This window comes from Saccopteryx leptura, chromosome 6 (assembly GCF_036850995.1).
Source record: "Saccopteryx leptura isolate mSacLep1 chromosome 6, mSacLep1_pri_phased_curated, whole genome shotgun sequence".
Taxonomy (NCBI): domain Eukaryota; kingdom Metazoa; phylum Chordata; class Mammalia; order Chiroptera; family Emballonuridae; genus Saccopteryx; species Saccopteryx leptura.
Genome location: NC_089508.1, coordinates 133,572,146 through 133,585,553, shown reverse-complemented (window position 1 = coordinate 133,585,553; position 13,408 = coordinate 133,572,146). Strand labels below are relative to the sequence as shown.

The 13,408-nt window shown below is 36.6% G+C and overlaps 1 protein-coding gene across 1 annotated transcript in view; it reads right to left on the bottom strand.

The window, feature by feature from the left end:
- Positions 1–13,408, bottom strand: part of MEIKIN (meiotic kinetochore factor) — a 134,549-nt gene that overhangs the window by 44,651 nt on the left and 76,490 nt on the right. Inside the window, exon 10 of the mRNA XM_066341743.1 lies at positions 3,052–3,213. Coding sequence (XP_066197840.1) covers positions 3,052–3,213 — 162 coding nt within the window. The remainder of the gene's footprint in view (positions 1–3,051; positions 3,214–13,408) is intronic.

Sequence of the window (13,408 nt, the reverse complement as noted above, 5' to 3'; positions counted from 1 at the left end):
AAATTTAAACCTCTAGACAGATAACTAAAGAATTTTCTGAATTGAGCTAGGTCTAACAACTCCCAAGAGAACTTCATGTAGTGCAACAACTATTTGAGAATAGCTTGGCTGAAATCACTCTTTAGGAAGAAAAGCTAATTAAAGTTTTGAATTAAAGAATGATGCTTTGATTATCTTTGTTAACTGCTAAGAAAGGTATTTTACTGGCTCTGGCTGGGTGGCTCTGTTGGTTTGAGTGTAGTCTCAATATGCCAAGTTTGCAGGTTCAGTTTCCCCCAACATGATCAGGGCACACACAAAAATTAAACAATGAATGCATAAATAAGTGGAACAAGAAGTTGATGTTTCTCTCTATATAAAAAAAGAAAGGTATTTTACTTATAACATTTGTTATATTTCTAGAATATACTGTACTTTTTATGGAAAGGGACTATAAATAATTTTTGAAGCTGTTAAAACATGTAATAAGGACACTTGGTTTAAAATATATACATTTAAATGCATATAGATACTTTCTTTTATGGAACATCAAAGTTAAAGAAAGTACAAAGTAGGATACAGACTCATTTTCTATTTCTTGAAGGTGCAAAGAAGCAGACAAAAGGAGACAAATCAAGATGAGAGACAGAAAGAGAAAAAGACAGGATCAGAGAGCTAAAGAGTTGAAGACAGAGAGAGAAGGAATTACACAGAGAGGGAGAGGGAAAATGAGAGATAAAGAGAGAGAGAGAGAGAGAGAGAGAGAGAGGAAGGGAGAGAGAGAGAGGGAGAGGGAAAGAGAGAGGGAGAAGGAAAGAGAGGAAGCGAGAAGCGAGAGAGAGAGAGGGAGAGGGAGAGAAAGAGAGGAGAGCAGGGAGGATGAGGGAATAAAGAGGCATAGGGGAGGGGGAGGGAAGATAGACAAAAGGCACAGAGAAAGAAAAAAGAGGAAGATTAAGAGGAGAGATGGAGGGAAAAGAGATGGAGAAGACAGAGACCAACAGAGACTGGGCAGAAAGACTGAGATTGACAGCAAAAGAAAGACAATCAGAGACAGAAAAGGACAGAGAGACAGAGATAAAAGCAGAGACAGGGAGAAGAGAGAGACAGAGCTTGAGACTGAGAGACAAAACCAGGGAGAGCAATAACAAAGAAGCAGGTAGAGAGGCAGAGCAGAAAAATAGTGATAGGGTCAAAAAGAGAGAAGACAGTCAGCTTCCTTTCTAGCCATCAGCTGCCTTTTCAATTCTTGGATTCCACAAAACAACCATGTCCTTCAGATAAATCTCTCTGAATAGGGGTCTATTATATGCTGTGAAGTGTGGAACCCAAACTCGGAGTTAAAACTTGAACAGCATAGGAAAGTTTGTGTTAGGTTTCTTTTTTCTTTTTTTTCTCTTTTCTTTCTGTCACTCTTTTCTTTCTGGCTTAAAAATCTTTGAAACTAGTTGTTTGTTCAAGATATAATCTGGAATAATTCATTAGAAAAAATTTTTATCAAAAAAACTAAGATAAAGAATGTAATGGGCATATTTACCTGATATACTGACTATGTCAGCTCTCTAATTTATTAGCTATATAATCTTGCAATTTCTTCATCTGAACGATGAGGATTATTCTACCCCTAGGGACTGCTGTGCAAAGGTTACAAATAACACATTTAAAGAGAACCTCTGGTTCTTAGAGAGTAGGAGATAATGATAACTGTTTTTATTAAAAAATTCTTTTCTCTTCTTTTCCAAGTGAAAGGAGGGGAGACTCCCTCATGTGCTCCAACCAGGATTCACCTTGCAACCCCCATCTAGGGTCGATGCTCTGCCCATCTAGGGCCATGCTCGCAACTTAAGTTATTTTTAGCACCCAGGGCCAACATGCTCAGATCAATCGAGCCATGGCTGTGGGAGAAGAAGAGAGAGAGAGAGAGAAGGGGAAGGGTAGAGAAGCAGATGGTCACTTCTCCTGTGTTTCCTGACTGGGAATCAAACCCAGGACATCCATATACTGGGCAACACTCTACCACTGAGCCAGCCAGATAGGGCCAATAACTGTTATTATCACTGTGGTACCCATGGAGGTACTCTGCTCAGACCCAAAACAAACAACCTGTTGTACCATCTTAAGGAGTGCAATGAGCCAATAGTCCCCTGCTATAACATCTTTAGAATCTGCTTTAGCTTTCAGGCTGAGACCATAATTTTCTCAGGCAAATCTCAGCCAACATTTGAGCACAGCAGCCCAACATAAGATTCCTGTAATGGACAATCTTTGCTCCAGACCTCCCCACTCAGAGTGTTTCTGTCAGATCCACATTGAAGACTGAGGTTCTCTTCCTTGGTGCTGTCTTTAAAGGTGACAGCCATTTCCTACTCAGCACCATGGCTGCCCTCAGACCCTTTCAAGAAACCCAAGATTGTCAAAAAGAGGACCAAGAAGTTAATTCGGCACCAATCAGACCGATATGTCAAAATTAAGCAGAATTGGTAAAAACCCAGAGGCACTGACGAGAGGGTGCACAGAAGATTCATGGGCCAGATCTTGATATCATCAGAGTCATTGACCCCACGCCAAGCTGTGCAGTGAAAAAAATGAAATAGCTATGTGCATGCTGTGTTTGTGTTAATAAAGCCATAAACTTTTAGCATTAAAAAAAAAGGTTATTCCTGCTCGATCCTGCTTCCTCCCTGCTTTCCTTTCTCAGGTATTGCCTGTTCCAATATGTAACTTGAACTCTAATTCTGTCTAAATAGCTATGCCCCAAGAGACACAACTGTCAATTGTCAGTCCATTTACAAAACATCTGGCTATACAGAGCTATAAATATAGCACCTCTGCATATCCCCTAGATTTGTTAAAAAATCGAGCACATCTAAATCTTGCCAATAAGTATATTTTCTTTCTAGCCTTTTTTTTAAAAATTGAATTTTATTGGGGTGGCACTGTTAACATAATTCTACAGGTTTCAGGTGCAGAATTCTACAACACATTTCTGCACACCATATTATGTGTTCACCGCACCAAATCAAGTCTTTCATAGTCTTTTCAAGAAGTAGTTAGTAAAAGACCAGTGCTTACCAATGCAAGTTCCAGGGGCTGAGGCAGCAGAACGTTGATAACTGATTTACCTGCATTGCTTTCAAGAACAGACCTCTGGTGAGATGATGGAATCTTGATTTTTAGATGAGAGCTTAACTTTGTTTCAAAACTTGTATCTCCAGTTTCAGGATCTTTCCCAGTCTGAAACAAATTCATAATCACGGCTATTAAAAAAAATGGTACCACTTCTCAGATGTCCTATTTTTATTGTTATATATAATTGTCACATTTAAAATAAAACATATCTATTATTCTATCTATCCATCCATCTATTCCCTCAACTTGAAAAAAGTTTTAAATTTAAAAATAAATCTTTTTCTAAAAATAGTAAGGTGGTCTTCACAGGAGTGGGCAAAAGGTTTACAGTTGTTCATATAGAAAATAATGCAACAATTATCAATAATAATATAAGAATGATCCTGTGTTTTGTGTACTTATAATGATAAACCTACTTTTACCCACCACTGTATATTTAAGGAAAAAAATATGTTGAAAGACAAAATGGTTTGCAATATACTCAGCTCAAAAAACTTCCCTACCACATTTAAGGCAACATCTCCCAAAAAGTGTTCTGTTAAAAGAAAACAAATAATTACATCTATCAATCAATAGTTAAAACTAAATTTTAGAGTAAACACTGAATGTCTTCATTATGCAATAATATGCATTTAAAAAACCAAAAGTCCTCTCTAAGACATCAGAAAGCTGCAACTATAAGAAAATGTTGCTTTGCCAACTAATCCCTGTATTGAAAATGGTAGACTGTTCAGTGATTGCTTCTCTGTCTGTTCTAAATTGTGTAACTTGTCTACGGCCATACCACCCTGAATGTGCCTGATCTCGTCTAAATTGTGTAACTTGACTAACACTTTCAAGATGTATTAAAATAGTACTCAAAGTTTAAATCCATTCATCATTATTGAGGAAGTGCAATTTGAATGGGGTCCTGAAAGAATGACGAGATTTTAAGTTGGGGGTGAGAGGAATGAAGAGGATGGTAGAGGATGGTAGAGAGAAGAGAGGAGAAGGAAGTAGAAGAGGCATATTGCAAGCAAAGGAAAGAACAAAGGTATAAAGCGAAAAGTGAGGTACTTAATGGCATCTACTGACTTCTTTCTTTCACTGAAGATTTCACACCTGTATACAGCTTTTTCTCTCTCTCCTGTCATTATTCTCAGCAATTTTATCATTCAAGTGGATGACCCAAGCAACCACTGGCCTCTCAGTTGCTTGACCTCTGCATTTCTAATAACCTTTCCCTCTCATGCTATTTCAGTCACTCCATGATCAAGCTTAATTAGTCCTTAACTATCAACAGAAACTAAAGAATCACTAATTCAAATAGCTTCTTCCCTCCTTCCAACTCTGCTCAGTTGTCTTCATGAAATAAACTTCCCCCTACATTGAAATTTCCAGTTTACTGATCCTACCATTTTATCTGCATCCATGATCCTTCTCCTGTCATTCCTTTCATATCTACTGCCATCCATCATTACAAGTGCTTTCTTATCCCTTTCTCCTTACAATTACTTTCTTATTCTTTTCTCTTCCCAATCACACATGCCCGACAAATCCCTAGCCCTAGATAAACCCTGACATCAATGTTATCTGGACCACCAGTCCAAGTGAGTGCTGGAGAAAATGATACAATCTGGTATATTAGACACCACAAACTCAAAGGGAGTAGCCACAGATGGGAACTCTTCTATACTTCTCTAGCTTTTTGTGACTATTTCATGCTTACCCTATTTTCCTCAAACCTCTCATCCCTTCTCTTTACCATTCTCAGCTGACAGCCTTACTTTATGCTTCCCTCCAATTACATAAAATATCAAACAAGATGCAACCACTCAGGACTCATAATTTTTAGGACCCAGTGCAAAATGAAAATGGGCCCTGTTAAAAAGCTATTAAAATATCTTTCCAAACACAAAGCTTGCCTTGCTACCACTGTATTTAAAAATGTTCCACAATGGAAATCTCTCTCTTCTTTTAAAAGCTGGTTCCTCCACTGGTATTCTGGATCCTATTTCTCCTCATTTTTTCAAGGACTTCCCTCTTCCATATAATAGTATCGAAAGTTTTTTTAAACACCTTATTGAGATATAGTTCACATACCATAAAATTCACCCATTTAGCCTGACCTGTGGTGACACAATGGTTAAAGCCTTGACCTGGAATGTTGAAGTCACTGATTGAAAGTCCCAGGCTTGCCTGGTCAAGGCACACATGAAAAGCAACTACTACAAATTGATGCTTCTTGCTCCCTCTCACCCCATATCACTTTCTCTCTCTCTCTCTTCTAAAACAATTAAAAAATATTCATCCATTTAAAGAACAAATTGATGGTTGTATATTTACAGCATTGTTCAATCATCACCACAGCTTTAGAACATTTTTGTCCCACCTAAAGAAACTCTATACTCATTTGCAATCAATCTCCATTCCATCTCCATTAGCCCTAAGTAAGCAGTAATCTATGTCTGTTCTAGATTTGCATATCTTGGACATTTCTTATAAATGGGTTAATATAATACATAGTCTTTTGTGATGGCTTCTTTCATGTGGTATAATATTTTAAAGGTCCAACAAGTTGCAGCATGTATCAGTGCCTCATTTGTTTTTATTCCAAATAATATTTTATTGTATGGATACAATACACTTTACTTATCTATTCATCAGTAGACAATGAAGATGTTTCTACTTTTTGGCTATTATGAATAAATGTTGCTATGAACATTCATGTGTAAATTTTCATGAGAATGTATATTTTTTATTTCTCTTGGGTATAAACCTGAGAGTAGAATTGCTAGGTCCTATGGTAACTCCATGTTTAAAATTTTGTAGAACTGCCAAATTGTTTTACAAAATGACTGCACTATTTTGCATCCCCATGAGAATGTCTGAAGGTTCAATTTCTCCATATCCATTTGTTACTATCTTTTGTGTGTGTGTGTGAGAGGGGGGGGGGGAGAGAAAGAAAAAAAGGGAGCGAGATGAGAAGCATCAACTTGTAGTTGTATCACTTTAATTGTTCATTGATTGTTTCTCATATGTGCCTTGACCCCGGGGCTCTAGCCAAGCCAGTGACACCTTGCTCAAGCCAGTGACCTTTTGGCTCAAGCCAGTCACCATGGGGTCATGTCAATGATCCTACACTCAAGCTGGCAGCCCTGTGCTCAAGCTAGTGAGCCTGCACTCAAACCTTGGGATTTTGAACCTGGGTCCTCAGTGTCCCAGGTCAACACTCTATGGACTGCACTACCAATGATCAAGCATTATCTGTCTTTTTTATTACAGTCATCCTGGTGGATATAAAGTAATATCTCATTGTGGTTTTGATTTGCATTTCCCTAGTGACTAATAATATTGAGCATCTTTTTATGTGCTTACTGGCCACTCATGTATCTTCTTTGGAGAAATATAGGGAAGTTCTTATATACTAGCTTCCCAGGGATGGTGAGAAAGAGATGCCTACTAGGAGCAGAACTTTTGAGAAGAGACAGAAGATACATGAGCATAAGAAGTGAGATTTATTGCAAGATGACACATTTAAATTACAGGATGCCTGATTTACATAGAGGTGGGGGGGTGAGAGAGAGAGAATTGGTGAAGCAAGAACTGAGAGTATTCATAAAAGCAGGAAAGGAAAGGGAAATATAACCATGAGGAAGTAAAGGAGCATAGAAAAAAACTCTAGAAAGTATGGGAAAACTTTTTATTGCTTTAGATTGAAGAAGTGAAATTCAGCCCAACTTCAAATAGATCTTTAGGTAAAAGGAAGCTCTAGTTGCCTCCTATGTTACATTCAGCTATCCCCTCTTCTTCCCTTCCATAATTCCTATTAGCCTACTTTTTTACTATGTTCCTGTATATACTATCATTAAAACAAAACAAACTACCTCTGACCTTGCCTCCCCCTCCCATTACTATTTTTTTCTCTATTTCTCTCCAGTGTCTAGTTCTATACATAATCATTACTTCCTCAATTTTTCTGAAAAATATTTGACAAATATAATTGTATATTATTTAAACTTGTACAGGGATAATTTGATACACATATACCTTGTGGAGTGATTACTAAGATCAAGATAATTAACACATCCATCACCTCATTTAGTTAACTGTGTGTGTGTGCACATGGTGAGAAAGTTTCAGATCTATTCTCACTAACTTCCAGGTATATACAGTAACATGTTATTAACTATCATTACTATGCTGTACGTTAGAGCCTCAGAACTTGCACCCTTTTACCTTTATCTCCCTATTTCCCCATCTGGTTCCCCCTAGACCCTGGCAGACATCATTCTATTCTGTTTCTATGAAATTGAAAAAAAAAATTTTTTAGGAGTTCATGTATAAGTAATACCATACAGTATCTGATTCTCTGGTTTATTTCACTTAGCATAATGCCCAGACACACTGTCACAAGTAATGAAATTTTTTGTGGCTGAATAATATTCAATTCTATCAATATCACATTTTCTTTATCCATTCATCCATTGAAGAACAGTTATGCCTGACCTGTGGGGGCGCAGTGGATAGAATGTTGACCTGAAACACTGAAGTCACTGTTTTGAAACCCTGGGCTTGCTGGGTCATAGCACATATAACAAGCAAGCAATGAACAACTAAAGTGAAGCAACTATGAGCTGATATTTCTCGTTGCACCCACCCGACTCCTCTCTCTGTAAAATTAATAAATAAAATCTTAAAAAAAAAAGAACATTTAGGTTATTTCCTTATCTTGATTGCTGTGAATAATGCTGTAATGAACATGGGAGTATAGCTATCTCCTTGAGATACTGATTTCATTTCCTTTGGATACATAATCAGGAGTGAGATTACTGGATCACATGGTATTTCTATTTTTAATTTTTTGAGGAATTGCCATATGGTTTTCCACAACAGTAGTACCAACTTATATTCCTATCAACAGTGTACAAAGGTTATCTTTTCTCCACATTCTTGACTACATTTGTTATCTCTTGTCTTTTTGACGATAGTCATCCTAAAAAGTATGAGGTTCTCATTGTGGTTCTCATTTGCATTCCATGATGATTAGTGATATTGATCACTTTTTCACATGTCTGTTGATATGTCTTCTCTCAAAAAATGTCTATTCTGGTATTTTACCCATTTTTAATTGGATTATTTGTTTTTGTGAAATTGAGGTGTATAATTCCTTTACATATTTTGGAAATTAACCCTTATAGGACATGTGATTTGCAATTTTTTTCTCCTGTTGTGTACTTTCTTTTCAATTTATTATTTTCTTTGCTGTGCAGAAGCTTCTTAGTTTGAAGTAGTCCCACTTTTTTATTTTAGCTTTTATTGCATTTCTCTTTGGCATCTTTTTTTAAATTTATTTATTAAATTTAATGCAGTGACATTGATAAATCAGGGTACATATGTTGAGAGAAAATATCTCTAGATTATTTTGACATTTGATTGTGCTGTATACCCCTCCCCCAAAGTTAAATTGTCTTCTGTCACCTTCTATCTGGTTTTCTTTGTGCCCCTCCACTCCCCCAACCCCTCTCTCCTTCTTCACCCCATCCCCCCTCCCCCCACCCCCCACCCCTGTTGCCATCACATTCTTGTTCATGTCTCTTGAGTCTCATTTCTATGTCCCTTCTATGTATGGATTCATGTAGTTCTTAGTTTTTTTTCTGATTTACTTATTTCACTCCGTATAATGTAATCAAGGTCCATCCATGTTATTGTAAAGGATCCGATGTCATCATTTCTTATGGCTGAGTAGTATTCCATAGTATATATGTACCAAGCTTTTTAATCTACTCGTCCTCTGACGGACACTTGGGTTGTTTCCAGATCTTCGCTATTGTGAACAATGCTGCCACAAACATGGGGGTGCATTTCTCTTTTTCGAGCCGTTCTATGATGTCCTTGGGATATATTCCTAAAAGTGGGATAGCTGGGTCAAAAGGCAGTTCGATTTTCAGTTTTTGAGGAATCTCCATACTGTTTTCCACAGAGGATGCACCAGTCTGCATTCCCACGAGCAGTGCAGGAGGGTTCCCTTTTCTCCACATCCTCACCAGCACTTATTCTGTGTTGTTTTGTTGATGAGCGCCATTCTGACTGGTGTGAGGTGATATCTCATTGTGGTTTTAATTTGCATTTCTCTAATGTTGAGTGATGTTGAGCATTTTTTCATATGCCTGTTGGCCATCTGTATGTCCTCTTTGGAGAAGTGTCTATTCATCTCTTTTGCCCATTTTTGGATTGGATTGTTTGTCTTCCTGGTGTTGAGATTTACGAGTTCTTTATAAATTTTGGTTATTAACCCCTTATCAGACGTATTGTCAAATATGTTCTCCCATTGTGTAGTTTGTCTTTTTATTCTGTTCTTGTTGTCTTTAGCTGTGCAAAAGCTTTTTAGTTTGATATAGTCCCATTTGTTTATCCTGTCTTTTATTTCACTTCCCCGTGGAGATAAATCAGCAAATATATTGCTCCGAGAGATTTTGGAGAGCTTACTGCCTATGTTTTCTTCTAAGATGCTTATGGTTTCACGGCCTACATTTAAGTCTTTTATCCATTTTGAGTTTATTTTTGTGAGTGGTGTAAGCTGGTGGTCTAGTTTCATTTTTTTGCAGGTAGCTGTCCAATTTTCCCAACATCATTTGTTAAAGAGGCTGTCTTTACTCCATTGTATTTCCTTACCTCCTTTGTCAAACATCAGTTGTCCATAGAACTGTGGGTTAATTTCTGGGTTCTCTGTTCTGTTCCATTGATCTATATGCCTGTTCTTATGCCAGTACCGGGCTGTTTTGAGTACAATGGCCTTGTAGTATAACTTGATATCAGGAAGTGTGATACCTCCCACTTTATTCTTCTTTTTTAAGATTGCTGAGGCTATTCGTGTTCTTTTTTGGTTCCATATAAATTTTTGGAATATGTGTTCTATATCTTTGAAGTATGTCATTGGTATTTTAATTGGTATTGCATTGAATTTATAGATTGCTTTGGGTAATATAGACATTTTAATGATGTTTATTATTCCTAACCATGAGCACGGTATATGCTTCCACTTGTTTGTATCTTCCTTGATTTCTTTTATCAATGCTTTGTAATTTTCCGAGTACAAGTCTTTAGTCTCCTTGGTTAAGTTTATTCCTAGGTACTTTATTTTTTTGGTTGTAATTGTGAAGGGGATTGTTTCCTTAATTTCTCTTTCTGACTGTCCATTGTTGGTGTATAAAAATGCCTCTGATTTCTGAGTATTGATTTTATATCCTGCCACTTTGCTGAATTCATTTATCAGGTCCAGTAGCTTTTTGAATGAGACTTTAGGGTTTTCTATATACAATATCATATCATCTGCAAATAATGATAGTTTTACTTCTTCTTTTCCAACTTGAATTCCTTTTATTTCTTCTTCTTGTCTGATAGCTGTGGCTAGGACTTCCAGGACCATGTTAAATAAGAGTGGTGAAAGGGGGCACCCCTGCCTTGTTCCTGATCTTAAGGGGATTGCTTTTAATTTTTGCCCATTGAGTATGATGTTGGCTGTGGGTTTCTCATAGATGGCTTTTATCATGTTGAGGTATGTTCCCTGTATTCCCACTTTGCTGAGAGTTTTGATCATGAATGGGTGCTGGATTTTATCAAATGCTTTTTCTGCATCTATTGAAATTGTCATGTGGTTTTTCTCCTTTCTTTTGTTTATGTGATGAATCACATTGATTGATTTACGAATATTGTACCAGCCTTGCCTCCCCAGAATAAATCCCACTTGATCATGGTGTATGATTTTTTCCATATATTGCTGGATCCGGTTTGCTAATATTTTGTTGAGGATTTTAGCATCTATATTCATCAGAGATATTGGCCTATAATTTTCTTTCTTTGTGTTGTCTTTGCCTGGTTTTGGAATCAGAATTATGCTCGCCTCATAAAAGGAGCTTGGAAGTCTTCCTTCCTCTTGAATTTTTTGAAATAGTTTGAGAAGGATAGGAGTTAGTTCTTCTTTGAATATTTGGTAGAATTCTGTTGTGAAGCCATCGGGCCCTGGACTTTTCTTCGTTGGGAGTTTTTTGATAACTGTTTCGATCTCCTTTCTTGTAATCAGTCTGTTTAGGTTTTCTGATTCTTCCAGATTGATTTTTGGAAGATTGTATGTTTCAAGGAATTTGTCCATTTCATCTAGGTTGTCTAGTTTTTTGGCATACAGTTCTTCATAGTATTTTCTTACAATATTTTGTATTTCTGTTATGTCAGTTGTTATTTCTCCACTCTCATTTCTAATTTTATTTATTTGAGTCCTCTCTCTCTTTTTCTTGGTGAGTCTAGTTAAAGGTTCATCAATCTTGTTTACCTTTTCAAAGAACCAGCTCCTAGTTTCATTGATCTTCTGTATTGTTTCTTTAGCCTCTATGTCATTTATTTCTGCTCTGATCTTTATTATTTCCTTCCTTCTACTACATTTGGGCTTTACTTGCTGTTCTTTTTCTAATTCTTTTAGATGCAGGGTTAAGTTGTTTATTTGAGCTTTTTCTAGCTTCTGAAAGTGTGCCTGTAGTGCTATGAACTTCCCTCTCAGCACTGCTTTCGCTGTGTCCCATAAATTTTGAGTTGTTGTATGCTCGTTGTCATTCGTTTCTAGAAATTTTTTTATTTCTTCTTTGATCTCATTCTTAATCCATTCATTATTTAACAACCTGCTATTTAGTTTCCATGTGTTTGAGAATTTTTGAGCTTTTCTGTTGTGATTCATTTCTAGTTTCATGCCGTTGTGATCGGAGAAAGTGCTTGATACGATTTCAGTCTTCTTAAATTTGTTGAGAGCACTTTTGTGCCCTAACATGTGGTCTATCCTAGAGAATGTACCATGAGCACTTGAAAAGAATGTATATTCTGCTGCTTTAGGGTGAAAGGTTCTGAAGATATCTATTAAATCGAGTTGATCTAGTGTTTCCAATAAGTGTGCTGTTTCTTTGTTAATTTTCTTTCTTGAGGATCTATCTAGTGATGTTAGTGGGGTATTGAAATCCCCTACTATTATAGTATTGCTGTTGATATCACCCTTTAAATCCATCAAAGTCTACTTTATATATTTAGGTGCTCCTATATTAGGTGCATAGATATTTATAATAGTTATATCTTCCTGTTGGATTACTCCCTTTATCATTATGTAGTGGCCTTCTTTATCTCTTACTATATCCTTTGTTTTAAAGTCCAATTTGTCTGATATAAGTATTGCTACCCCAGCTTTTTTTTCATTTCCGTTTGCATGAAACGTTGTTTTCCATCCTTTTACCTTCAATCTATGTGTGTCTTTTGTTCTAAGGTGTGTCTCTTGTAGACAACATATGTATGGGTCCTGTTTTCTTATCCACGCAGCTACCCTATGTCTTTTGATTGGATCATTTAATCCATTTACATTTAAGGTTATTATTGATATGTAGTTGTTTATTGCCATTTTCTTCTTTAAAGGTGTATTCCTTTTTTTTTTTTTTTTTTTTTTGCTGTATTCTTTTCCCACTTTGATCTGTTTACACCAGGCCCCTTAATATTCCTGCAGCATTGGTTTGGTTGTAATGAATTCCTTGAGTTGTTTTTTGTCTGGGAAGCTTTTTATTTCTCCTTCGATTTTAAACGATAGCCTTGCTGGATAAAGTAGTCTTGGTTGTAGGTTCTTGTTCTGCATTACTTTGAATATTTCTTGCCATTCCCTTCTGGTCTCAAGTGTTTCTGTTGAGAAGTCAGATGTCATCCTTATGGGGGCTCCTTTGTAGGTGATAACTTTTTTTTCTCTTGCAGCTTTTAATATTTTCTCTTTATCGCTTAGCTTTGGTATTTTAATTATGATGTGTCTTGGTGTAGGTTTCTTTGGGTTTCTCTTTAATGGAGTCCTCTGTGCTTCTTGGATTTGTGAGTGTTTCTCTTGCATTAATTTAGGGAAGTTTTCAGCTATGATATGATTGAACAAAGTCTCTATCCCTTGTTCTTTTTCTTCTTCTTCAGGAACCCCTATGATGCGGATGTTATTTCTCTTCATGTTGTCACAGAGCTAAGAGTTTCCTCTGACTTTTTGAGTCTTTTTTCTCTTTTCTTTTCTGCTTTCATGCCTTCATTCCAATTGTCCTCTAACTTGCTGATTTGATCCTCTGCTCTATCTATCCTGTTTTTAATTCTTTCAATTGTGGTCTTTATTTCTGATATTGTATTTGTCATCTCCAACTGATTCTTTTTTATACTTGCTATTTCTTTATTTAGGTTTTCAAACTGCCCTCCATTGTTGTTCTAAGATCCCTAAGCATCCTTACAATCATTATTTTGAACTCCGCATCTGGAAGTTTGATTATTT